This window comes from Malus sylvestris, chromosome 8, assembly GCF_916048215.2.
Source record: "Malus sylvestris chromosome 8, drMalSylv7.2, whole genome shotgun sequence".
In the NCBI taxonomy this organism is placed as follows: Eukaryota; Viridiplantae; Streptophyta; class Magnoliopsida; order Rosales; family Rosaceae; genus Malus; species Malus sylvestris.
In genome coordinates, this window is record NC_062267.1 from 11668922 (window position 1) to 11694420 (window position 25499).

Genomic DNA, 25499 nt, shown 5'->3' on the forward strand with positions numbered 1-25499 from the left:
GGTTGAACTCTAGCATATTGTCAATCTATTTTTCTTCAGTCATTTATTTTATCTTGAATTTCCTTATTTACTAGTTTTGTTTAAGTTGAATCATTATTCTTATAAATCAATTCCCATTTTAGATATTTGTTTAAGTCACATCCAGTAATATTTAGTTTCGTCAAACTAGTGTAATTCTTAGAGTTAAATAAGTTAAATACACAAAAACTCGTACATTGTTTATATCAGTCCCTGAGGAGATCGACCTTGCTTGAGCCATTCTATACTACAAACACTTGTTCTCTTGCAAGAATTTTCTATGGTTTAACCCTTTGTTTTACAAGTGGTAAAATCGCTATCAAGAAATTGGCGCCGTTGCCGGGGACTGTGCCAACAGTTCCCGAGCTTTTGTGTTTATTTTTCTTATGTTTATGTTTATGTCTTATTTTTATTAATCATTAAATTAAAAAAAAAAAAAATTTAAAGAATCTTTTTTTATTAAGCCCATTAATGGTGAATTTAACTTTGGTACCGTAATAATGTTGTATATTTGTGTTAGAAATCTGTTTATGTATCCATTTCACAAATTTCTGTTTTAAATCACATAATATTAAAAAAAAAAAAATTTATTATTTAAAAAAAAAAAAACAGCAATTAATTTAGTTGAGTTTTGATCTTTGATTAAGTGTAGTGGATGTGTGGTGTGAGATTTTTTGTCTTCGTTTAATTAACTAGTGGTTGCCAATTTGCATAAATTGTGTTTTTAATTCATCTAGGTTTACTTACTTTCTTTTTCTTTTTTGTTGTTTAGTTAATTTCTGTTAAGTTTTATTTATTTTACTTTTATTTTATTGTGGCTTAATATTTCTGTTGTTTGTTCAGGTGTAGTATATGGTGATTGGAACAAGGTTCAAGAATCAAGTGCTTATTCCTTACGACCCTGAACCAGAGAGAATTGCAAGGAAGTTAGCTAGAGAAAAATATTTAGCACAAGATTCCAACCTTGGTGATACTTTTCTTAAGGATTTGTTCCGTGATCCTGAGAGCAGCACATCTATTTTCCAACCTTTGGCACCAGTTGCACACATGGCCCTAGCCTTACCTGCAGCAGGTCAACCTTTAAGGAATTCATTGGCGGCGAGAATCAATGCAGTGCCGAGGTGCATTATATATCCAAATGTGGAAGATGGGGCATCCTTTGAAATCAAACCTCACATCCTCAACATATTGCCATCTTTTCATGGGTTGCCAAACAGTGATCCCAACATGCATTTGGTTGATTTTCTTGAGGCATGTGACAACACCATAATCAGAGGTTTCTCTTCTGAAGCTATCAAGTTACGTTTGTTCCCATTCTCTTTGAAGGACAAAGCCAAGGCGTGGCTGCATTCTCTGCCTGCCAATAGCATTACAACATGGACAGAATTGCAAGAAAGATTTCTCAATAAATTTTTTCCTTCATCCAAGACTCTTGCACTCAAGAAAGAGATATTGGCTTTCGCTCAAAAGCCGAACGAGTCTTTCCATGAAGCTTGGGAACGGTATAATGAGATGTACACAAAATGTCCTCATGCTGGGTTTGATTCTAACCTTCAAATGAACATATTTTATGATGGTCTCAATGCCACCACCAAGAGTCACGTGAATGCATCTGCTGGAGGGTCATTAATGTCAAAATCAGCAAGGGAAGCATTTGAGTTATTTGATATGATGGCTTCTGAATCCCAACAATGGACAGAAGAACAAACACAAAAAAGGGGAGTTTTTGAGATTTCTCAGAGTTCTTCTAATGTTTCTGCTCAAATTGCTAAAATGGAAAAGAATTTTAATGCCAAATTTGCTGCCTTAATGCAGGTCTCTTCCATGCCCAATGCCCAAGAAGCGTGCATCATTTGTAGTGCAACAACTCATGACATCACTCAATGCCCCAACAAGGATAGCTACCCTGAGCTTGTGCAAGATCATGTGAATATGGTGAATAATTTCATTAGACCCAGAAGTGACCCTTATTCCAATACATATAATCCTGGGTGGAAGAACCATCCCAATCTCAGTTGGGGTGGCAACCAACAGCCACATCAATACCAACAGTCTTACCAATCAACTAGTGAGACTAAGAAACCATCTCTTGAAGACCAAATGTCACAGCTAGCTCAACATATGTCTGCTCTCTCTAATACCACCAACAGTTTTGTCCAATCCACACAAACTAGCATTCAGAATCTCACGGCATCAGTGGGGAATTTGGAGACTCAAGTTGGACAGCTTGCTACCATGTTCAATGAAAGAGAGAAAGGAAGGTTCCCGAGCCAATCTGAGCAAAATCCAAGAGGGATGGAGCATTGCAAAGTAATACGGACATTGAAAAGTGGCAAGAGTTATGACAACAGAAAAGTGGTGCACCATGAAGCCGAAGTGGAAGAAGAAGAACTTACTGAAAGTGCACCATTAGCTGCAAAGTCTCGGTCAGAGGCTATTTCTGAAGCAGGTATTCCAGATCCTAGTGCAAGTGACAAAGTGCAATCTCGACGCAACTCTGATGCAAACAAGGAAAAAGGCCTTGGTAATTTATTTGCACCTTCTGACAAGCCACCATACAAGCCACCTTTGCCATTTCCACAAAGACAGCAACAACGTTCCAAGGATCAACAATGCATTGAATTCATGAAGACGTTGGCTAAGGTTCAAATTAATTTGCCTCTATTAGATGCTATTAAACAGATTCCATCATATGCCAAATTTCTGAAGGAGCTATGTTCTAAAAAGAAAAAGTTCTCGGAATATGAGAAGGTGATTTTAACTGAGCAATGCAGTGCTGTCCTCTTACATAAGCTACCACCCAAGAAGAAAGATCCGGGGAGTTTTACTATCTCTTGTACTATTGGTAGTCTTGATTTTAATAAAGTATTGATTGATTTAGGAGCAAGTGTTAACCTTATGCCTTATTCTGTTTTTCAAAAATTAGGTGAAGGAGAACTCAAGCCCACATCTGTGAGTCTTCAATTGGCAGATAGGTCCGTGACATATCCTTTGGGTATTCTGGAAAATGTGATTATTAAAGTGGATAAATTCTATCTCCCAGCTGATTTCATTGTACTTGACATGGAGGAAGACAAGGAAGTGCCTCTCATTTTAGGCTGACCGTTCATGGCCACCGCCCGGACACTTATTGATGTGGAAGCAGGTACTTTAACCCTAAGAGTGCAAGGAGAATCAGTTGTATTCAAACTCTTTGAAGCTGTCAAGCGTCCTTTCGAACATGAAGAGTGTTTTCGTGTTGATGTTTTGGATGAGATTGTGCATGCAAACTTTGCCTCACGATCATATAATGATAAGCTGTTAACTTGCCTCACCAACCATGATGCTACTTTATCTATGGAAGAAAATGTGGTGGACGTCATTGCTACATTAGATAGTGCACCAATTCATAATCCAAAGTGGCGACATGTTTATGAAAGCTTTGGAGTGCCTAAGCAGCCTCTTTTTCCTTCAAGTGAGCAAGCTCCAAAGTTAGAGCTCAAGCTACTGCCTAGCCACCTCAAGTCTGCTCATCTCAGGGTGAATGAGACATTGCCTGATATTATTGCTGCTGATCTTAATGACACGAAGGAAGACAAATTACTAAGAGTTCTTCGCAAGTATCAAGATGCTGTGGACACTTGCTGACATAAAAGGCATTAGTCCAGCTTTGTGCATGCATAGGATTTTTATGGATGCTGGGACTAAGCCAACTGTTGAAGCTCAAAGACGTCTAAATCCGATCATGAAGGAAGTTGTAAGAGTTGAGGTGATGAAGTTACTCGATGCAGGTATCATTTATCCAATCTCGGATAGCAAATGGGTGAGCCCGACTCAGGTGGTTCCAAAGAAAACTGGTATTACTGTGGTGAAGAATGTGAGATCTTTCTTGGGAGCACTCACACTAGAATTTACACCATTGCCGGATCACTTCAAGTATCACCTTCCATTCGAAGATCACTTCCATGCCATGGAACCTAGGGGAGTGTAACTGGAGACATCGTCCGGCTGCAAGACGTTAAAGAAAGCGCTTCTTGGGAGGCAACCCAAGCTTTCTATCTTTCATCTTTATTTTGAATAATTTTAAATTTTCTTGTTCTGTTTTTCTCTTTTTTTTTTGGTTTTTGTGTTTAAGTCCTACTTGTGTTCCTTTATGCAGGTAATGATTTTGCAATATCTACCACAACTTCTTGCAACATTTTTTTTTTCATTCATAAAAAAAAAAGAAGGGGGAAAGGAACATTGAGCAGATAAATAAAAAAAAATAAGCTTCGAAGGAGAAGCTTTCACATAGGCTGCGAAGGAGGAGCTTCAGTAGTCGGCGGAGCCTCAGCAGTCGGCGGGGCCACAGAAGGAGGAGGCATCAGAGGTTGATCATTTGGAGCTTCACTACGCGGTACAGCCCCAGAAGTCGAAGGCAAATGCTGTTGGAACAAACCCACAAACCGCTGATGATCAAGTAAAATCTGACCATCAGATTCCTGCATCTGGTCAATTTTCCTCTTCATGTTTGTGGCATAGTTGTGTGCAAGCTTGTGCAACTGTTTGTTCTCATGCTTGAGCCCTCTAATCTCCTGCTTGAGACTCATCACTTCAGCCGCCAACGATTCAACTTGACGGGTTCGGGCAAAGAGGCGTTGGGCCATGTTGGACACGGAACCTGCACACTGCACACTGAGAGCCAGAGACTCCTTAACAGCCAATTCATCAGACCGTTTTGCAAGCAGTCTGTTATCTTTAGGAGTGACAAGGTTCCGGGCCACCACCGCAGCTGCCATATCATTCTTCATCACCGAATCCCCAACAGTAAGTAGGCCAGTAGGGGATATGAAGGATGGGCGCCATATGTTGTCTGGAGAAGGCGGAGCTGCCTCTTCACCAATGTTCAAGTCAAAACGACGGTCGGAAGGGCCAGCCATTTTTCAGAGGTGTTAAGGAAAGCAGAGGTCGGACAAGTCAAGATCGTAGAAATGCAAAGAGTGAGTTTTTGAAGGCAGAAATTCAAGTGTGCTTTGAACGTCCTGCCTACCTCTATAAAAATCAACAAGCGATGGGATTTCAGAGATCGAAGAGGCAATTCCAGATATCGAAGAGGCCAACTAAAAAAATCAAAGCGGCGTTCGCTTTCTCAAAAGCTGAGCTTGCTCAGAAACCACGGGCCATCCTTTGTTCCAGATTTGTCCACACTCGTCACATGCAACCTCTGCACTCGACGGAGCTCAGATTTCGAAGAGGCAAGCTCAGAAATCGGAGAGGAATCTGCTTTTCCAGACGTGTCAACATCTCTCACATTGCTGCTCTCCTCGCTTACACAAATTGGTGTGTTCTTTCCTTTTCTTTATGAGTCTTTATTTCATTTTATATTTCTTTCCTTCCATTTTTATGTCTTATTGTTCAAAAATTCCTTTCATTATCATTGGGGACAATGCTATAATTAAGTTTGGGGGTGGAAATATATTTCGTTAGTTTATTTATTAAATTAAAAAAAAAAAAAAGTTTTTGCATTTTTATTGTTGTTTGTAGCTACTTCTCAATTCAATGATGAGATTTGTTTTAATTTCCTTCGTACTTTCAAGAAGTCTAAGTTCTTTTCGTTGTCTTTGTGTTAACTGTGATTTCCAGAAATCAACTTGAAAATAAATGTGCCTAGTCTTGTCAATGTGAAACTTGAGCATGATTTAGCGTTTCATATGTGAATCATGTGAGATTATGTAAACCTTGTGAGTTTTTGAGCCTATACATGATTGAACCATTATGCATCAATCTCATTCTTTCTTGTGCGTATGATCTCACTGTACATGTATCTCTAGAACTTGCTTTATACTACTCGATTCATTAATTAATTCATGTAATAACTTGGAAGTGATGTAGGCCATCTTTGGATCGTTTGAGCCTTTCATGCCTACCTTATATGCTATGTTTATCCGTAGTAGCCCATTGAGCCTTTAACTAAGCCATTTCTTTGTTAGCCACATCTCTTTACCTTGCTCCAATATTGGAGTTGAGCCCATACACAAAAATCGATTCCTTATTGTTTTGAGAAAGTATTACATGGGTTGTGCTTTTGGGGGTTTCATTTATGTAGAAAGATGGATGGAGCATGTGTATTACAATGAAATGTGAATTTGATGGGTGATGTAGCTTTTGCAGATTTGTTTCTCTCATTAAAAAAAAAAAAAAAAAAAAAAAACGAAATATATGAAAATTGGAGAGTGTTGATTAGTTGAAAATGTGTCGGTAGAGTATAAATTTCCTTTTGAAGTTAAATTTGGGGAGTAACAGGTGCTCGAGGTTTTATTATTTTGCTTTCAATTTGAAGTGGTGTGATATTGAGGTGTTGGAAAACTACCAAAGTGTACTTTCTCAAAATTTTTGATTTCCATATCCTTTCTTTCATTAGTCTATCACATTTAGCCCCATTACAACCGTAATAAAGTCCTATTGATCCAAGGTATTACTTAAATATTGATAAGCGAGTTAGGTGGACAAGCAAGCATATGGCGGCATGTACAATGAGATCACTTGAGTGAAACACATTAACCAAAACTTATGAGTGAATGAGTGTATGTCTTGTGAGAAGCTCACATGTTTGCATATGATGATTTAAAGGAGCTTGGAATTGCATTGACATGGCTAGCTCACACATGGCTTTTCAACGTTTTGTTTGAAGGAAATTTGGTTAATTATTGGATGATGTTTTGAGCTCTTGATTAGTTCTTGGTTGTTTGTATCATGATTAGCACTTATCTCTGAAATCGAAATTGAGAAGTTGGCTACTAAGTTGTTGAATCTAGTCTTAGTTGAGTGGTTTTGTTTTATGTTTTGTTTTGCTAGAGGACTAGCAAAAATGTAAGTTTGGGGGTATTTGATCACTCATATATTTCATGCATTTATACCATCAATTTCTAAAGTCTTTGTGATGTTTTTGTGTCAAAATTGTAGCATTTTATCTTACCTTGTGTTAATGTGCAGTTAATTTTGTTTTAGGATCAAAGAAATAAAAAAAAGAAAACAAAAGAAATAAAATAAGCAAGGGGAGTGCAGCACTGGCAGGAAGAAAAAGAAAAAGAAAAAAATATTTATATAATAAGATGGAAGTGGAACGAAAAGCAGGAGAGGGAGTGAAGAAAAATAGAAGAATAAGAGGGAGTGGAAGGCAGAAAGCAGAGAGCACAGCAGAAAAGCAAAAGAATAAAAGAATAAGTGCAGGACACTCGGATTGGCAGAAACAAAAACAAACAGAAAATAAGAAGTGGACGGACTGATAGAAAGACAAAGAGAAATGGATAAAAAAAAAAAAAGAGACTGACGGGCAGAGGAAAAAAAAAAACAGAAAAATAAACAGAGAAGAAATAAGGAGAGAAATACGAGGGCGCAGAAGCAGAGGCGTGGAGGCAGAGGTGCAGAAAAACAGGAGCAGGGGAAGACTGACGCTACAAGGGGAGAGGGCAGTGCGCAGAGCAGAGAAATCCAAGGAGCAACGGAGATCTCGTCTTGTTAAAACGGGTGTTTTCTTTCTTTGTTATTTTTTGTTATGAATAATTTCTTATGTATCAAAATAATTATGTGTAACTAAATTATTATGCTAGAGTGAGGCCATGAGCCGCAACATGAATACGTAGATTTATTTTTCAATTGCTTAAGTGTTGTTACATGCTTGCTTTGATATTTTCAATCACTGAATTAAACTATCCACGTACCTTGATGCTTGAACACCATTAGGATGCTTAGAAAAGTTATCGGATGCAATTTTGAACGAATGTCACGTTAAAATTGGTTGTGCTTCTTGTGATTGAGAATTATACTCTCCTAAGGTAAATATCATGCTCTTAGGGATTATATGGTTTAACAAAAGGATTTTCACCAAGATTAATGAATCACTCATGTTTATATTTAATCCAAATATCATGGATAAGTTGCATGTAGTGGTATACGTTTTAGCTTGAATGTCACAAGTAAAATATACACAAGGAAAATCCAACCTTCAAAGCATGTGTGTTTTCAATTATTTAAGCAATTGGAATAGCTACGTAGGAGTGTTGTTGGTAAAGGTTGAACTCTAGCATATTGTCAATCTATTTTTCTTCAGTCATTTATTTTATCTTGAATTTCCTTATTTACTAGTTTTGTTTAAGTTGAATCATTATTCTTATAAATCAATTCCCATTTTAGATATTTGTTTAAGTCACATCCAGTAATATTTAGTTTCGTCAAACTAGTGTAATTCTTAGAGTTAAATAAGTTAAATACACAAAAACTCGTAAATTGTTTATATCAGTCCCTGAGGAGATCGACCTTGCTTGAGCCATTCTATACTACAAACACTTGTTCTTTTGCAAGAATTTTCTATGGTTTAACCCTTTGTTTTAATCAACACTGAAGCTCTTCGACGCCAGCTGGAAGGTGACGATGACCATTCTCCTGCAGCTAGCAGCAGCACAAGCTGGATCTCGAGATCAGTATTCAAGCCTTCTTCTGCGTCCGATGAATTTCACAACTCTCTTGAACCGAAGATATCAAAGGTTCTGCGCGTGTTAGATCTCATTCTCAATGAAAGAGACGCTCTTGGTCTGAAAGAAGGAGTTCAACATAGACCACAAGAAAGAAATCGTCAAACTACTTCACGGGTCGATGAGTCTGGCGTCTTCGGAAGGGAAAAGGACAGAGAAATGATTCTTAAAGCATTGCGTTCGGATGATACGACTAGCGCTAAGATAGCAGTTCTTCCCATCGTGGGCATGGGAGGGATCGGGAAATCCACCCTTGCTCAACTTGTGTATAAACATATCAAGGATGACTTTGATGTCCAAGCATGGGTTTGTGTCGGAGAAGAATTTGGTATTCTTCAAATAGCACAAACAATATATGGGAGAATCATAGCTCAAACTTGCACGATCACAGATCTGGATCTGCTTTCTGAAAAATTGGAGAAGGTTTTGACAGGAAAAAAGTTCCTCTTCGTTCTTGATGATGTTTGGAATGAAGATTATGATGATTGGAATAACTTGATGACTCACTTCAATAGTTGCGGAGGACATGGAAGTAAGATCATTGTCACAACACGCCTCGGACGCGTTGCATCTATCACGGGGACTCTTTCAACACATTATCTACAGATAATATCTGAGGACGATTCTTGGTTGTTATTTGCAAAGCATGCGTTCACAAATGCCAGTGTTGTTGGCGCACATCCGGAGCTTGAAGTCATTGGAAGACAAATTGTTAAGAAGTGTGAAGGCCTTCCCTTAGCTATAAAATCATTAGGGGGTCTATTACACTCTAATTCAAATCCAAAGGAATGGGAAAAGATATTGAAGAGTGACTTATGGAAGTTGTCGAACGATAAGATTACTTTGACATTATTGTTCGATATTTCCAAAAGGTGACAAATTTACAAAATCAGGGTTGACCTTATTGTGGATGGCCGAAGACCTCGTACAATCCAAAGAGGAGGGCGTATTGGATCCGGAAGAAGTTGGAAGTGATTACTTTGACATTCTATTATCACGGTCTTTCTTTCAACATTCAGGTGAATTATGGGGTGAGTCATATTTCACCATGCATGACCTTATCAATGATTTAGCAAAGTTTGTATCTGGAGAGTTTTGTTTGAGATTGGAGGAAATTCAGCCGCCCAACAAAAATTTATGCAAAACTCGTCACTTTTCATTCATGAAATTTGGAGGTCATGACATTCAGAAATTTGAGGCGCTGGATGAGGCTAAGCACTTGCACACCTTTCTACAACTTGAATACGTACCAGACTGTTGTGGTAATAAGTTGGCATTGGACTACACACTTGTTGATTTATTACCAAATCTACCATATTTAAGAGTGCTCAAGTTATCTGCTATCAGTGAGTTGCCTAGCTCAATTGGCAACTTAAAACAATTAAGGCATTTGGACGTGTCGGACACTGAAATAAGAGAATTACCTGAGACAGTGTGCACCTTGTACAATTTACAGACCTTGTTATTGTTTGGTTGTCATGGTCTGATTCAACTACCATCCAATTTGGGAAGGCTAATCAACTTTCGCCATCTCGATATCCGTGACACAAATATTGAAAGGATGCCCGCAGGGATGTGTAATTTGAAAAATCTCCGAACATTAAGCCATTTTGTGGTGGACAAACAAACAGCTCAAAGGATTGGAGAGTTAAAAGAACTTCAGCATTTGCGCGGAACACTTCACATCTTAGGAGTTGGTAACGTTAAGGGGAATGCTTTGGAGGCAGATATCATGAGCAACAAGGAGTATCTGGACCTACTTGTTTTGACTTGGGGAAGAGGTTATGATGCTAGTAATCATGATCCAGAAAATGACAGAGAAGTGCTCAACAAGCTCCAACCTCATACAAACCTCAAACAACTTGAGATTATGTCTTACGGGGGTTTAAGATTTCCAGGTTGGTTAGGAGATCCATATTTCTCTAAACTATTTTCTATTCAACTTACAGTTTGCACACATTGCTGCTTATTGCCACCGCTTGGGCAACTACCCTCCCTCAAAGAGCTTCATGTTCGATGGATGAATAACGTGGTTGAGATTGGTAGCGAGTTTTACGGTAATGATACTTGTGGGATTACTCCATTTAGATCTCTACAACAATTGTTCTTCATAGATATGTTGGAGTGCAAAAAGTGGTCATATTACGATGGAAGCAGAAGCAACACCACAATACTGTTTCCTAATCTTCGTGAGCTTGTACTGAGCAGATGTCCCAAGCTAACTGAGATAGTACCGTTGGAGAAGCTGCCAAGGCTTGAAAGCGTACAATTGTGGGACCTGGAATCCTTCAATGGTTCACTTGCACATGTGGAATCTGAATGCCCTAAATTCCTCTCCCTCGTTCACTTGCGAATAGACAACTGCCCAAATTTTGTAAGTTTTCCAGATGGAGGGATGGATGCACCCAAATTGGAGGAGCTGCGTATCTCTCAATGCAAGAAATTGAGGTCGTTGCCAGAACAAATGCATACCCTTCTACCGTCTCTTCAGAAATTGGAAGTGTTCAGCAGTCCAAAAGTGGAATCATTTCCTCATGGAGGGTTGCCGTCAAATTTACAACACCTTCGTCTTGACTGTTGTAGAAAACTCGCTGCAAACTGCTCATTGTGGGGTTTAAAAAGACTCAACTCTCTTAGAGATTTGAAAATCTTTTTCACTGAAGAAGGTGGAGAAGAAATGGGATGTTCGTTTCCGGATGAGGGGCTGCTGCCCACCGCTCTCACTCATCTCGCCATCCGCAATCTTCCCAATCTTACAACCATCCAAGGCAAGGTGTTGAGACAACTCACCTCTCTTGAAGACCTCACAATATACAGATGCCCTGAGCTCCAGTGCTTTCTTGAAGAAGCGCCAAAATCTCTGAAAAGCTTGACTATTTGTGAGTGCCCTAATATCAGGTGCTTGCCAGGAGCATGGCTTCCCACGTCTCTTTCTCGACTGAAAATCTGGAGGTGTCCGCTGCTAGAAGAACGATTCAGAGAGAGACGGGAAGATTGGCCCAAGATTGATCACATCCCCAGAGTGAGTATAACATAGACGTTCTTGAAATTAGGTCTCTCTCTCTCTCTCTCTCAGGTGTATGTGTGTCTATCCAGCAGCACATGCTCTTGTTGTGCAGTGTTGAATTTGCCACAAACTTGGTAATGAAACAACAAAGGGGTGAGCTGGTATAGCTCTTGTTTTGCGATGGAGTAGGTACTAGGCTAAAACGAGCAAATTTGATTTCGTCAATTTGTCTATTCAAATGTATATGTATCACCTTGCTCATTCTCATAACCTCATTGTATGTATCATGTTGACTTAAATTTGATAGGTCCATCAAGTTCAGCTCCTCCTAACGCCATTAAATTCGTCACTGTTTGATTAATGTCTGGCACTGTCAAGAACAAAAGTGAAGACTTTCCATTCTGCATCGCATGATCCCTCTCAAACTTTAATCATTAGCAGACCCCAATTTCACTCTTAACACAAAGCTTAAATCCAATTACTGCTCAAATAAAACCATATTACCAAAAACTAGAAAGAATCATAAAATCGAAAAAACCCAAAAAATTCAAAGTTTTACGCTTTCAATTTTCGAATAACAAGAACAAGCAGTATAATTTGTCGCGAAGGATGTGTAAAAATCTGGTTTAGACAAATCATCAAACATCTGGTGTGCATCGAGCACCCAGTCTCAGAGAAGGGAAGGAGAGAGAGAGAGAGAGAGAGAGAGAGAGAGAGTTACTTGGGGGATCGAGCACCCATCTGGTGTGCCCAACTGTAGCTCCGCCCATCGAATAGTGCAGACATTAACGGCGAAGTCCAACCCTTCGGAGTTGAACCGGGCGCCTTTTGGCACGTCCTTGTGCACTGCATAGCTACCTAAACGACACAGCTGCCATTTGTTCCCTCGCTTTGTAGGCTACGTACTGCTGACTGAGGGAAACTGACTTACTGGTTGTCGTTTTAACTTTTTGAGTCGTGACTGATATTAGACGACAGGGTCTCAAAGTTAATAACTTAAAAACGTTTTTTTTAGCCAAAATGGTTTCTGAAATTTGCATAATTTCAAACTTTGATTCCTGAGATTTTAAATTAATAGAAGTGGTCCTGAGATTATTCACCATCCATCATTTTGGTCATTCCGTTAAAAACTCCAATAAATGTCTGGGAGCACTTGATCGAAAGTTTGGGTAATTTTTAAAACTTCGTAACTCAATATTTTCTTAACCAAATTCGACCCATAATATATCAAAATGAACATAGGAAAATGTAGAATAAAATTATAACTATTTGGAAGCCCAATGATTGCCAGAGATGGTCGGAAAATGGCCTCAAAGTTGACTGGTCCGATGGAAAACTGGAAAACTCACCGGAAACTTGATAAACTTTAAACGTTCATAACTTCTTCAATACTCAACGAAATTAAGTGATTCAAAAACAAAAATCATACTTCTCGATGAGACGAAGAGAATGGTATCTTTTTCAATGGCTAACTCTCCGTAGTGTGGCTGGAAAACAGCTCGAAAGTAGCTGTCTTGGTCTTTGGGTATTTTGCCCATCCCTAGTCTTGAGTTAGCCTCTTTCGAGTATTTCTTGATTTTGATAAAATTTTGATTTGGATTTTGGGTATTTCTTGATTTGGGCCATTTCGTTGATTTGATGTTGTTATTGATTGCTCACGACCTGCGGTTGTATGTTTGGTTGCTCGGAAAGTGAAGGAAAATGAAAATTTATTGTTAAATTGTGTGTGTGGTGGGGGAGCTGGATTTCATCTGGGTAGACTATAGAATCGTTACTAATTTCAGATGGCCAAGAAAAAGGTTAAATATTGTTGTAGACATCGAAATTTCGATGAAATAAATGTTGACCAATAGTTACAATTTCAACGCTCACGTGTCACATAAATTTTACACGTAGCGTGTGACTAAACGAAAAATCAAAATAAATCAGAAAAGTCATCAAACATGACACGTGTCAACATCTGGCAGAAACGATTTATTTCATCTGAATATTATATTCAAAATTAGGTCTTGGAAAATTCTATAAATAGAAGCCATTTCATTCATTTTAAAAGGGAATTCACATATACATTTCTCTACTCTCAAATTGGAAGAGAATTCCCTAAATCCTTGAAGCTTTGAAGTTCTAAAACTTTCAAGCATCTAACCTCCTAAATTCCCAAGAAATCCCGAATGATCAAGAAAGCCTTCTTCGTTCTTCGTCAAATCCTCCTTCAAGACCAGTCCTTCTTCGTTCTTCATCAAATCCTCATTCAAGACCAAGCCCTGACGGCCCTTGAAGAACTTCCACCAATTCAAGATCAAGCCCCGACAGCCCTTGAAGAAAGTGTTCATCGTTCATCATCCGTTTATCCTAAGATCAAGCTCTAACAGCCATTTGGATCAACAACATCAACAAATCCACACATCCAACTATTCTTTAAGATCAAGCCCAAAAGTCCCTTGAATATCCGTTCATCACCGTTATTCAAGATCAAGCCCAAAAGCCCTTGAAGAAATTCGCACAACTGTTCTTCAAGATCAAGCCCAAAAGCCCCTTGAAGATCCGTTCATCAACCATCAAGATCAAGCCCCAACGATCCGTGAAGAAACTTCCAACCGTTCATCCAAGATCAAGCCTCGACGGCCCTTGGATCAATTGCACATCCACAAATCAACACCTTACGAAGATCAAATCAAAGGATCAAATTTGAGAGAGATTGTAACCCCAAAATCATTAATACAAATATTATTTTGTATATGTGTTCTTGTCTCGTTTGTTTCAGGAATTTCCGTGTTTATAATTGTATATGATCAGTGTGTCGTTCTGCTTTCTTTGTCATGGAAATTGTTGGACAATGCAAAATTACAGTTGTTAGATGCTAATTGAAGTATTTGTATGCGGGTGCGCGCGCACGTGTGGGGTTCAGCTGAAGGGGGTATGGACTGTGTTGTATGTTCATGGTGGGTAGACTAGATAGCAAAGCATTTAACTCCTACTTTTCGACTGCCAGGCAGATAAGCTGAATATTGTGTAGGATAAAATGGTTATTTGGTTCCTTTATAGTCGAATCTGTATAATTAAATTACAGTTCTCGTATGTCAATTGAAAAGTTTCTACAAATTTTATCGAATTTTTTAGATGGTACAGTTGTTTTGACCAGATTGAACTCAAGTAAAAACTCAGGGACTCGTTAATACAAGCTGAAATCATAAGTAGATCGACCCAAAGTTGGTCTATTTCTTGAGTGATGGTTATAATACATATTTTGCGAAATTTCACGTGTTAATATATGCATATGCTTTATGTATCATTTTCCCGTGTTGATTTTCATGCTATCAGTGCTTCCCAAAATTGCTTCATATGACAATTTACTCGTACTTGTTTCCTTAGGTCTAGGCATAAGGGATGAGTACACTAGATGCAACCAGAGCCGAACTTGCTCTTGCAGTTCTGTATCTGAACAACTTTTGATACAGATTACTAGTCTAAAACAAGTGTAAATTTGATTTCGTCAATTTGTCTATTCGAATATTTAACCTTGCTCATTGTCATTGTATGTATCATGCTGTCTCGATCCAGCCGATTTCATTTCATGTTTGATTAATGTCTGGCACCGTGAAGAACAAAAGTGAAGAGTTTCCATTCTGCCCCTGTCAAACTTTAATGATTAGCAGATCCCAATTTCATTCAAAACACAAAGCTTAAATCCAACTACTACTAAAATAAAACCACATTACCAAAAACTAGAAGGCATCATAAAATCGAAAAAACCCAAGAAATTCGAAGTTTTGCTCTTTCAACTTACGAAAAACAAGAACAAGCAGTATACTTTGTCGTGTGTAAAAATCTGGTTTAGACAAATCATCTAACATCTGGTGTGCATCGAGCACCCAGTCTCAGAGAAAGGAGAAAGACATAGTTTACTTGGGGGATTGTATGAGGGAAAACTTGAGTGGGCCGAACTGTAGCTCCGCCCATCGAATAGTGCAGACATTAACGGTGAAGTCCAACCCTTCGGTGTTGAACCGGGAGGCTTTTGGCACTTCCTTGTGCAGCTGCAGAAGCCACCTAAACGACTCCGCTGCCATTGTTTCCCTCGCTTTCTAGGCTATGTACTTCTGGCTGAAGGAAACTGACTCACTGGTTGTCGTTTTAACTGTGAGTCGTGACTGATATTAAACGACATGTCGTTTTGAGGGTCTCCAAGTTAAATTGGGGGATTAGCTTATGATGCATGGGCCCGGATATATAAACTCAGCTTATATTCGTCTCACCTCTAAACTATGGTGATAATTCTTGTTATACAGAAAGATTTTTTATCCGGACATAAATGTTAAAATTTCATTCGAGGTCGTCATTCAGTTTGTTACATTTTAGGATAAAAGTTGCGCTTTAGCTTCGCTTGACTCCTGTTTTCATAATTTTTTTTCTTTTTTAATTTTTGACCTAATCTTAGACATGATTGCTTCTTTTAGGGTATTAAGAGATTCTACAAGCTTAAGTTTTCTGATTGAACTCTCAGAGTGTTTGGTGACGGAAATCTAAAACCTAAGTGAGAAATTTGTGTTGATCAACTAGAAAGATAGACCATGTGACAAAATTGATGTCAGCACGAAAAATCAGACATTAAAGTCCGAATAAGAGGCAAACTGCTTCGTTGTACATATTGTTTAACTAGTGTCAATTACTCCGGAATCATCTCCGTGATTATTGCATATTTTATAGAAACGTAATTTCTAATTGTAACTTGTGTAGGATTCCTATCTAAATAGGAATTGATATTGTGAAAACTACCAAACTGGAGTATGGTAGGAGCAGAGAAAATTTTCGGTGAAGTGGTGAAATGCGTAAGATCGAAAAGTACTCTATATATTATAGTGATTTATATAAATTAATACAAAGAATCATATTTCTAGGCATATTAAACAGTTGCCTCTATTTGTTTTGTCATCTCCACTCTATTTTGAAGTTGTTACAATATTTTAAATCCTTTCTAGGGTAGGAAATATGAGAAAGGTTGCTTTTTTGCTTAAGATTGAACAATAATAAGAATTGAACCATGTGGGCTGCCCTATATTCAAACAAATTAATATATACCACACACCCCAGAAATCGAGGTAAATATTTTTAGTACATATTTTCGTGTCTAGAGCGTCACGGAAATGGACAAGTTGGGGTTAAGATTGGGAAGCCGGGTGAGATTAGGCATGATTCTACTACTGTGAATTATATACCTATCGTAAAAATTCCAACATGAGTTTTGCAAATTTAATATTGGATCCTTCCTTATTACTTGTTTTGTATTCTCCTACTCTGTACAGTAATAATGCAAAAGCCTACGCAGCAGCTTTCACATTGAAAAGCCGATATTTGAGTAAAAACAACCATACTGTAAACTTCATGTTATTTGGCTACAAATGAGGATAATCCTCCGACCAAATTTAACATCAAAAGTAAACTAGTTGCAACCTACTCTAAAGACACAAGGTTATGCTAAGTGCTTCATCATCATCGTCATTAATTTTCGCTACTCGCTTTTCAAGGTACAAGCTCAAGCCTGTCTCTGTGTTTCCCTTTTGAAAAGCTCATCAAACTGTATAATGTTGTTGAATTGTATCGATGTCTAGCCCTTTGAGCTTCACAACTGATTCAACATGGCCCTTCAGAGTAGTCAACTCACGAAGCCTGCAACCAAAACGAAAGGCTCTTTTAGAACTCAATTCTCACGTGGAACAAGTCCAACCAGCAAAGGAAAACAATGCAAGATGAAGCATTTTCCCGGAAACAGAAACAGAACCGGCAGACCTCATTATTGAGACAAGCATGTTTGTTTATCTATGTATGAGTGCAATTGGTCCTTACCTTGCAACCTCAGCCCTCCGCTTGGCTTGTTCTGCAATCTCAGAAAGCTCCCTGTAACTGTTCCTCTCATTGAAAAGGTTGCTTGTTTCAGGTGGCTGAAGACCGTGAAGGGTCCTCTGAGCTGCAGCCCACTGTGCTTCTCTCTCCTCTTTTCCATAATCTTTCTTTGTAGTGAAGGCAGTCTGGTGGGAAGACACAATAAGGAAAATTGTGGCAAGAAACATGCATCTAACATATAATGTCGAGTAGTGCTTACAATGTAGCGGAATGCAACATACCTTGTTCTCCAAAAGATTATTCCACGCTTTTCCACTTTGAATGTATCGGATTGCGAATTTAAGAAAGTCAAGAGGGACATATGTTACTATACTGTAAAGCCAGATGACACCAGCCCACCCCCAGCCAGCTCCCTTTATCCGTGCAAAACCCCAGTTTGCATAGACTGCTATGAGAGTCGCAACCTGCCATTTTCTATTTTGTCATACGGATACCAGAGCAACCAATTGAAATATCAAACAGGTTTTTAAGCCTGCTAACAGAGTATAATTCTTACTTTGAAAATGTACAAATTTTTTAGATTAATAGCCTTAACATTATTGGAAATTACTACAAATTATAAAACTTCAACACATCCAGTAGAGCAATTAGGTAAAATTATAATGGTACTCAGTTGGCAAAAATGCTTACCAGTTGAGCAATCATGAAAGCTCCAAGTAAGAGAAGTCCAGGGCGTTCAACAAAAGACCAGCTACGTGACCTTGTGACGAAAATAAGGGCTTGGCTCACAATACTCACTTGCAAGTACAACGCCGCCATCATTTGCTCAGGCCTATCCCTCAAAGATCTCACATGAAACTTTTCCTGCATTATGAGAATAACTAAATAAAATCAGAAGAATGAACATACTTGCCAAAATAACTGTGACCTAAATAGCTTATATATTAATGGAAAACGAAGAACTATATATTCCTACCGAGAAGAAGTCGGTATCATTCATAAGCCAGAAGAACACTACTGTCATTAGTGCCAAGTAACCTCCAAGGACAATGCCAGTAGCAAAGATCTCCTTCAGTTTCCAGCTGTCTGGTTGTGGAGATGGCTTCACTCGATCCTTTGAGATTGTCATGATAGTTCCTAGCAGATTCGTAAAAACAAAGTCAGACTCATTTAAAACTATGGTGTTCTAATGGTAACTGATACAAACAGATAGGCGGATAATCTTACCGTCATTTAGGATGGCGATGATCAATACCATGAAGGGTGCAAAGTCAAACTTCCATATCAAAGCAATTAACATAAATCCAAACTGCACATAACTTAGCAACATGAGAACAAACCACAACCAAAAATAGGAAAACTCTAAAATCTAAATACCGATCATTGCTTCACTTACCACTATACGTATGGTAATTGAAACAGCATAGATCTGCAAATAGAAAAAAAGAATTAGAATGGCCTGAGAACATTAACAAAACATCTATGGACCATCTACAGCTCCACTCAATGAACATAAATGTAACTTACAGTATAGTTCTTCATCCTCTGGAATATGGCTCTGCTTGTCAGTACTGCACTTATGATCACACTTAGCCCTGGTTCAGTGAGAACAATATCTGAAGCACCTCTTGCAGCATCAGTAGCATCAGCTACGGCAATACCAATATCTGCTTTTTTCAAAGCAGGAGCGTCATTGACACCATCTCCAGTCATTCCACAGATGTGCTTCCTCTCTTGCAGCCTCTTTACAATTTCATATTTGTGTTCTATAATATTAAAAAGACGTGTTAGATCAATGGTCAATGACTCAATATCAAGTTATCAGCATTCATAAACCGTGCACATTTAATTAATAATGAAACAAAAAAATCAAAATAAAAAATGGACAATTGTGAAAGTGTCGCCAAACAAGTAGGCAGAGCAACATGCCCAATAACTTTCATGCTATGAGCAATCATGAGTCTAGACTGAATTTAAACCAATAACAATGGATTAGGAAATGCAAACTACTACCAAGAAATGTGAGGTTTATGACTTCTCATTAAAGAGATTGCATGTTTAATTAGAAAGCAAAAAGAACAAAGAAACTCTGGTAGAACCCACCAGGAAATACTCCAGCAAATCCATCAGCCTTCTCAATCAACTCGTCCACAGGGAGGGAAGCTATGGCCGCATCCTTGTCTTGGCCAAGCAATGCGGAAGATGGGTACATGTTTGTTCCCATGCCAAGCCTCCTTCCAGTTTCCTTGCCAATGGCAAGCTGATCCCCTACACAATAGGAACACAAATTATACTGAATGAGTAAAGCATCGAAATTCCCCAAGCATGAGAAAAATAGGAGGGACTATATGTAGCCATGGTGTAATACACAATTTTTAAGGGGAAATGAAGCTTACCTGTAATCATCTTCACATTCACACCGAGATTGAGAGCCCTGCGAATTGTTTCTGCACTGTCATGCCTGGGAGGATCAAATAACGGCAATAAACCAACGAACTGCCATGGTGTCCCAGGACTCTCTTTTGTTTTCTCTGGTACTTGCTGGAGATAAATCAATGACAGAAATATCAGAAATTCAGTTGACACTGCAATAAGCATATGATAAAGGTTTTTCTTTCAAACCTGTCTTGCAACACCCAGAGAACGAAGTCCACGTTCAGCAAACTTATCAATCACCCCATGCACCTTTTTCTTGAAATCTTCCTTGCAGTTGCATAGGGTTAATATCTGAGGATAAGAAATATATGCATTTGTTATGTCCAGAGGGGATATTTCTTCCCCAAATCAATGGCTAGAATTGACTTCAGACTAGATTACCTGCTCAGGGGCACCTTTACTAGCGCGATGCCAATTTCCATCAGAATCGATGTAGGTAAGAGCAGTCCTCTTGTCTACGGGGTTGAAAGGTAGGAAATGGACTTCTCTTATACCAGCTCGTGCCTGCCCAAATTATTATACGACACAGAGAATTAGAATTATAAAAGCTTGGACCACAAAGCAATGATAAAGAAAAGAAAAGCAAGGGACCAATTACCTCCTTAGGATCAGCAAGCATTCCTACAATTGCAGCATCAATAGCATCCTGATTTTCAGTCCTAGAAGCCCTTGCTGCAAGAAGCATAACATGCTCTTTCTCCACACCCTTGGCAAACACTTCTATCAGATTTCTATCAACTGAGAGCTTGTTCAGGGTCAAAGTCCCAGTCTTATCACTGCAGAGGACGTCCATGCCAGCCATTTCCTCAATGGCAGTCATTCTCTTGGTGATAGCTCCTTGCTGTGAAAGCCTGTGGGAGCCAATAGCCATGGTGACTGATAGAACAGTTGGCATGGCAATTGGGATTCCTCCAATCAAGAGAACCAGCAAATTATCAATCCCTTGCCTGTACTTGCGCTTCTGTATTGGGTACATTACTATTATCTCAATTAGTATCCCCACAGCAATTGAACAAATGCAGAAGTTCCCGATGGCAGTGAGAACTTTCTGGAAGTGCCCAACTTGATTGGTGTTGTCCACCAGATGTGCAGCCTTGCCAAAGAAGGTGTGCACACCAGTAGCGATAACAACTGCTTCAATTTCACCCTGTTTACATGTTGAGCCAGAAAACACTTCATCCGAAGGATTCTTAGTAACAGGAAGGGACTCCCCAGTAAGGGCAGATTGATCAATTTTCAAAGGATCACCCTCAAGAAGGCGGGCATCAGCAGGAACAATATCTCCCAATTTGATACTGATTATGTCTCCAGGCACCAAAATTGAAGCATCTTGCTCACTCCATCGACCATCTCTAAGAACCTACATCAGGTAACCATAAAAAATCAAGAAATATTCAAGAGAATATTTGCAGCACCAGTATAAGCATTGTTCAACAATTTTATTTCTTCACCTTAGTCTTGGGAGCTAGACCGGCCATAAGGGCTGCAGCAGCATTACCAGCATTGTTTTCTTCGATGAAACTGATAGTAGAGTTAATGACCAGAAGAACAACAATGCCAACAAAGTCCTGCCAATCAGGAGGCTTTCCACCACCATTTGCCAAGGCAATAGCCATCAGAGCAGCAGCTTCCATGACCCATGACAAAGGATTCCACATAAATCCCAAGAACTTGAGCAGTTTGCTCTCCTGTTTACAGAAGACGAAATCATCATCAAGTCACACCAAAAAAAAAAAAAACATCTGAGGAGGAACAAAAGATTTCAATATGTCCGAAAATTATAACAAACCTTTTTCTCTTCTAGTTTGTTTGGTCCAAAGACTTGAAGCCTGCTGGCTCCTTCTTCTCCAGTCAGACCTTCTTTTGTACATTTCAGCTGCTCAAAGACTTCCTCTACCGGAATCCGTTCCTGTGAACAAAAATGAACAAATACACATGAACGAACAGTTTCACTTCTTAGGGGTAGTTGCATGCAACCAACTGTTTTCTGCAATACGAAATTCAAACAATACCTATTTTCTTTACACGAAACTTTCAGATGATTCCTATAATACAAACATTTCCGTTTCAATATTATTCTGAATCGTTTGCATGCAGCACCAACATATGCTGTTTGACATCTTGTAAAAGCCAACCCGACGTGATATTTAAATTGCATTTGTCATGATTAAGTTCGGTGCTACACGCATACAATTATTTCAAACTAAAAACTTATTGAAACAATTCACCACTGCACCATAGTTTATTTGTAATTAGCAAACAAACAGTTCATGATATTTTACGATTTTTCTTCGGAAAACCAAAATCCTCCAACAGCTAGGGTTCACAGATTAACGATCAATAGAATCACGAATTACATGTGTTAACAGAAGACAATTGATTTCATGGATGAAAAGTCAAACATTTCAGTCTCCCTTATTGACTTCAAGACATAGGGAATTAAAATAATTAAATACTTAAAAATGATATTTCAACTGCTTACCAACACACTTTTGACCTTATCTAGCTTTAAACCAAACAAGACCATGGGATAAGTGACAATCATAAATATCAACAACACACTTTATTTAGTCTATACGCGCCTATATTTAAGGATAATACATGTTATTTAATTTTTTTTGGATTTAAAAATTAAGTAATACAATAACATTTTTTATTGAGCCAAATCAGAAAATGAATACATAAAGTAGACATTTAAATATTATCCCTATACTTAATCGTGTCGCTTGTTTTTTTTTTTCTATCAAGAGAAAAATAAGGTGAGATTATCATTTACTAAACAATTTAGGTATTCAATAGAAATTTAATGTTTGACCAAATATAAAAAAATTAAAGAAATATATAAATGAAAGATCCAAGCATATATGTAGTACAAGGAAGGGACTTAAAACGCCCAAATCCCAAAACAAGAAAGCTAATAAAATACAACCGTATACAATAAAATAAATAAAATCATCAACACAGGTCGTCAGATAGAATAATTCAATCAATAAAATAAATATTCTTTTCTTTTATATAAAACCACTTAAGAATCGCCCAATAACAGGGTGCGTGACGACCACGCGTCCAATTGGGCGCGTGAGGGTAAACTAATATTCGGTTGTCAGCCATGTTCTCTGGTAAAGCAGCGTTGCGTTTGTCAAGCCGCTGATTTCATGTGATTTCGGAAAGGCACAGACCATACAAATTTTTTAAAAACATTTTCCGAAAACAAAAACAAAACTGCAATCTTTTTTTAAAATAAAAAGTGCCTGAAGCAGAAGCGATAGTAGGGAAGCATCTGGGCCGTTCGTTCTGGGATCTGGGCCCATCAGAAGACGAGGACAAACGGCCCCAACGATTCGGATGGCCTGAAAAAGGTTTTCGTGTGTCGGCTCTCTATGATGATCGCCGAAATGACAGACTCAAAAAAAGGGAAAAGTCCCGCCGCCGATTAACCACGAAAATAAAAGATGATTTGTTAGTTTTTAATTTTTTTATTTTATTTTTGAAGAATCGCAACGAAGAAGCGAAATCTCCTGCTTAAAATATCAACAACCGTTTGGTAGGTGAGAAAATTAGCGAAAATAATAAAATAAAAGTAGAGCACCGAGAAAAAAATTAAGAAAAAGCAACAAATTAATTGTAAATTAATTTTTTCGCGAAAGAAAAATAATTAAAAAAAAATTTCAAAGTGAGTGAGATGAACTGACGATACTGACACAGAAATCTCTAATATTTCAAGTAGATCACTTTTTGTTTGAGTAATTTTTCTCGGAAACCCTTTTTGGTCATTTTTTCCCGGAAACCAAACACATGCAGCAGAGTTCAACAGAGAAAAGGAGAGCATATAGATATATGTATATACCAGATCGACGGACTCGTTTTTTATCTCTTCGAGGCTGATGGCCTTATCGCCGGCCATGGTGGAGGAGTAGCGGGGGAGCTCGGAGGAGCTCAGAGCTGCAGACAGAGAGGGGTTGATTAGTTTTTGAGCAAAAAATTGGAGAAAGGACGGGGACTATATATAGTGTGAAAAAATAAAGGCCTAGAATCTAGAGAGAGAGAGCCATAGTGAGAGAAGACGAACGATCACCCACCATGAAAAGTCTACAGAGGATGAAGGATTGTGGGAATCGGGTTTTCGGGTATCGGAGCCTCCCGGGTCGGGTGAAACGGTGGAAGTGAATGAATGAATGAAGGAGAAAAGAGTCGACACTGGTTTGATTTATATACACCTGACTTTGGGAGGGGGTGAGGGCCCACTTGGGGCCCAAATGCAAGCGTTTTTGACTTGCCACCCTTTTGCGCAATGCGGCGCGTGGAAGTGGTGGGAATCAGTGACGGTCATTTTCTCTGTTTTACTTTTCAGGAAAATTTTAAAATATCTTATATATTCATACACATTTTTTAATTTATCCTATAAACTAAAGGGAACTTTAACGAAAAGCATCCGGTACTGTTCATTTTAACGAAAAACCACATTTTTACACTAAAAAGTCAATGCTGGTACTATTTATTTTACCCTTTATTTTGTCCTTATCATTAAAACTCAAAGCTTGTCATTTTCATTAGTTTTTCTTAAACTAAATATGCGATTTTTTATATTAACTTTTAATTTGTCATGTCTTTATTTTAAAAATAATTTGTGAGCCTTTACACATAACTTATGTTTAGAATTATTTAGGACATTTCAAAATCTCCGAAAATCTATAGTTTTACAAACTATAAAAAGTGAAAATGATTACAATAAAATATTTTTTTTTTTCTAAAATGAAAATAGTATAATCCTGATCGAGTTTCTCTTTAACATCATAGTCCTCGGAACATATATCGCATGCTCTTGAAATATAGTTGTCCTCTAAAATAATGATATATACTAAACTTATAGTGCTTTTACTAATTTATTGTTTTGACAAAGAATGAAATGAAAATGATGTGAAACATTTGAAATAACCCTAAACACAAGTCATGTGCACGAATTTTAGATGGAAAACTTAACAGTTTAGGATGAGATGACAAAGTAATGATTTTGGAAAGGTGATATAACAAATTGTTTAAAATTTTAGTTCAAATGATAAATTGAAAAAATGTGTATAGGTCCTTAAAAAACATTCCCCCTTTTTTTTTTAGTAAAGTATTGAGACATGGAACTCGCATCAAATAAGAAATTCAACTCCCTATCCTATTTCGGACGAATTGGATTTGCGTAAGTGATATTCTGATTTTAGGAGAAATAAAGGATTTGGCTACAATACTAACATATATTTGATACAATCACCATCTCGATGGTCAAATTGTGATTATATCATATACATATATAGATAAATTATCTCTGACTGTCCGATGATGATTGTATTAAACACAACATGTAAATTTATTACTTTTAATATGCAAGTTTACTATTAACTAGCCTATACATTAATATCTTCGAATAAGGGCATCTTAACTGGTAAGTGAGAAGTCTTAGGTTCGATTCTCGCCAAAGGCGAATTTGAACCACATTATTGCTAACTCATTATAAGGCTAAGTCCACCCCCTCCCCTTAGTAAATATAATATCGATTGTTAAAAAAAAAAAAATATATATATATATATACACACACACACACACACACACACACATACACTTGTTTTCATTCCGATTAACATCTAATTAGATAAATTTATTAATTGATGTAACACATAAACAACACTTCTCACATCAGATGAATGGTACACAAATGTGGT

The 25499-nt window shown here is 38.0% G+C and overlaps 2 protein-coding genes, 2 long non-coding RNA genes and 1 pseudogene across 10 annotated transcripts in view; 1 reads left to right on the forward strand and 4 right to left on the reverse strand.

Moving 5' to 3' along the window:
- Positions 1-10431, reverse strand: part of LOC126632739 (uncharacterized) — a 165471-nt gene extending 155040 nt beyond the window's left edge. The window contains exon 1 of the long non-coding RNA XR_007626807.1: positions 10349-10431. This is a non-coding gene — a long non-coding RNA (uncharacterized LOC126632739). The remainder of the gene's footprint in view (positions 1-10348) is intronic.
- LOC126632727 (putative disease resistance protein At3g14460) overlaps positions 1-11835 on the forward strand; it is a 234279-nt gene extending 222444 nt beyond the window's left edge. For 6 of the 7 annotated variants that reach the window (XM_050303191.1, XM_050303189.1, XM_050303190.1 and 3 more), the window contains one exon: positions 10662-11813. In XM_050303191.1, the coding sequence (XP_050159148.1) occupies positions 10662-11544 (883 nt within the window). In that variant the 3' untranslated portion in view covers positions 11545-11813. Of the gene's footprint in view, positions 1-10661 lie in introns of all 7 variants that reach the window. The other variant, XM_050303195.1, reaches the window with a different exon arrangement.
- LOC126633633 (small nucleolar RNA R71) lies at positions 1453-1559 on the reverse strand (annotated as a pseudogene).
- A 1696-nt stretch (positions 11836-13531) lies between the features above and the next one.
- On the reverse strand, positions 13532-16078 carry LOC126632746 (uncharacterized). Its single transcript, XR_007626816.1, has 2 exons — positions 15034-16078; positions 13532-14173 (listed from the first exon to the last, which is right to left on the reverse strand). It is a non-coding gene; the product is annotated as an uncharacterized LOC126632746 (long non-coding RNA).
- A 676-nt stretch (positions 16079-16754) lies between these two features.
- Positions 16755-23989, reverse strand: LOC126632728 (plasma membrane ATPase 4-like). Its single transcript, XM_050303196.1, has 17 exons — positions 23871-23989; positions 23639-23733; positions 21581-21700; positions 21243-21479; positions 20390-21151; positions 20173-20295; positions 19978-20082; positions 19752-19896; positions 19459-19623; positions 18883-19121; positions 18752-18784; positions 18583-18664; positions 18332-18492; positions 18046-18219; positions 17637-17819; positions 17359-17540; positions 16755-17181 (listed from the first exon to the last, which is right to left on the reverse strand). Exons 2-17 carry the CDS (start codon positions 23693-23695, stop codon positions 17085-17087), a joined length of 2865 nt encoding a protein of 954 aa, XP_050159153.1. The 5' UTR covers positions 23696-23733; positions 23871-23989; the 3' UTR covers positions 16755-17084.
- Positions 23990-25499: the final 1510 nt, after the last annotated feature.

What these genes read in the sequence shown, in the direction of transcription:
- LOC126632728 (XM_050303196.1), bottom strand. Translation starts at nt 23,695, where the DNA reads ATGGCCGGCGATAAGGCCATCAGCCTCGAAGAGATAAAAAACGAGTCC. An exon ending in GAATGTGAAGATGATTACAG is followed by an intron (nt 19,624 to 19,751) that starts GTAAGCTTCATT and finishes CCTATTGTGTAG; the next exon opens with GGGATCAGCTTGCCATTGGC. An exon ending in CGGAGGGCTGAGGTTGCAAG is followed by an intron (nt 17,182 to 17,358) that starts GTAAGGACCAAT and finishes TTTTGGTTGCAG; the next exon opens with GCTTCGTGAGTTGACTACTC.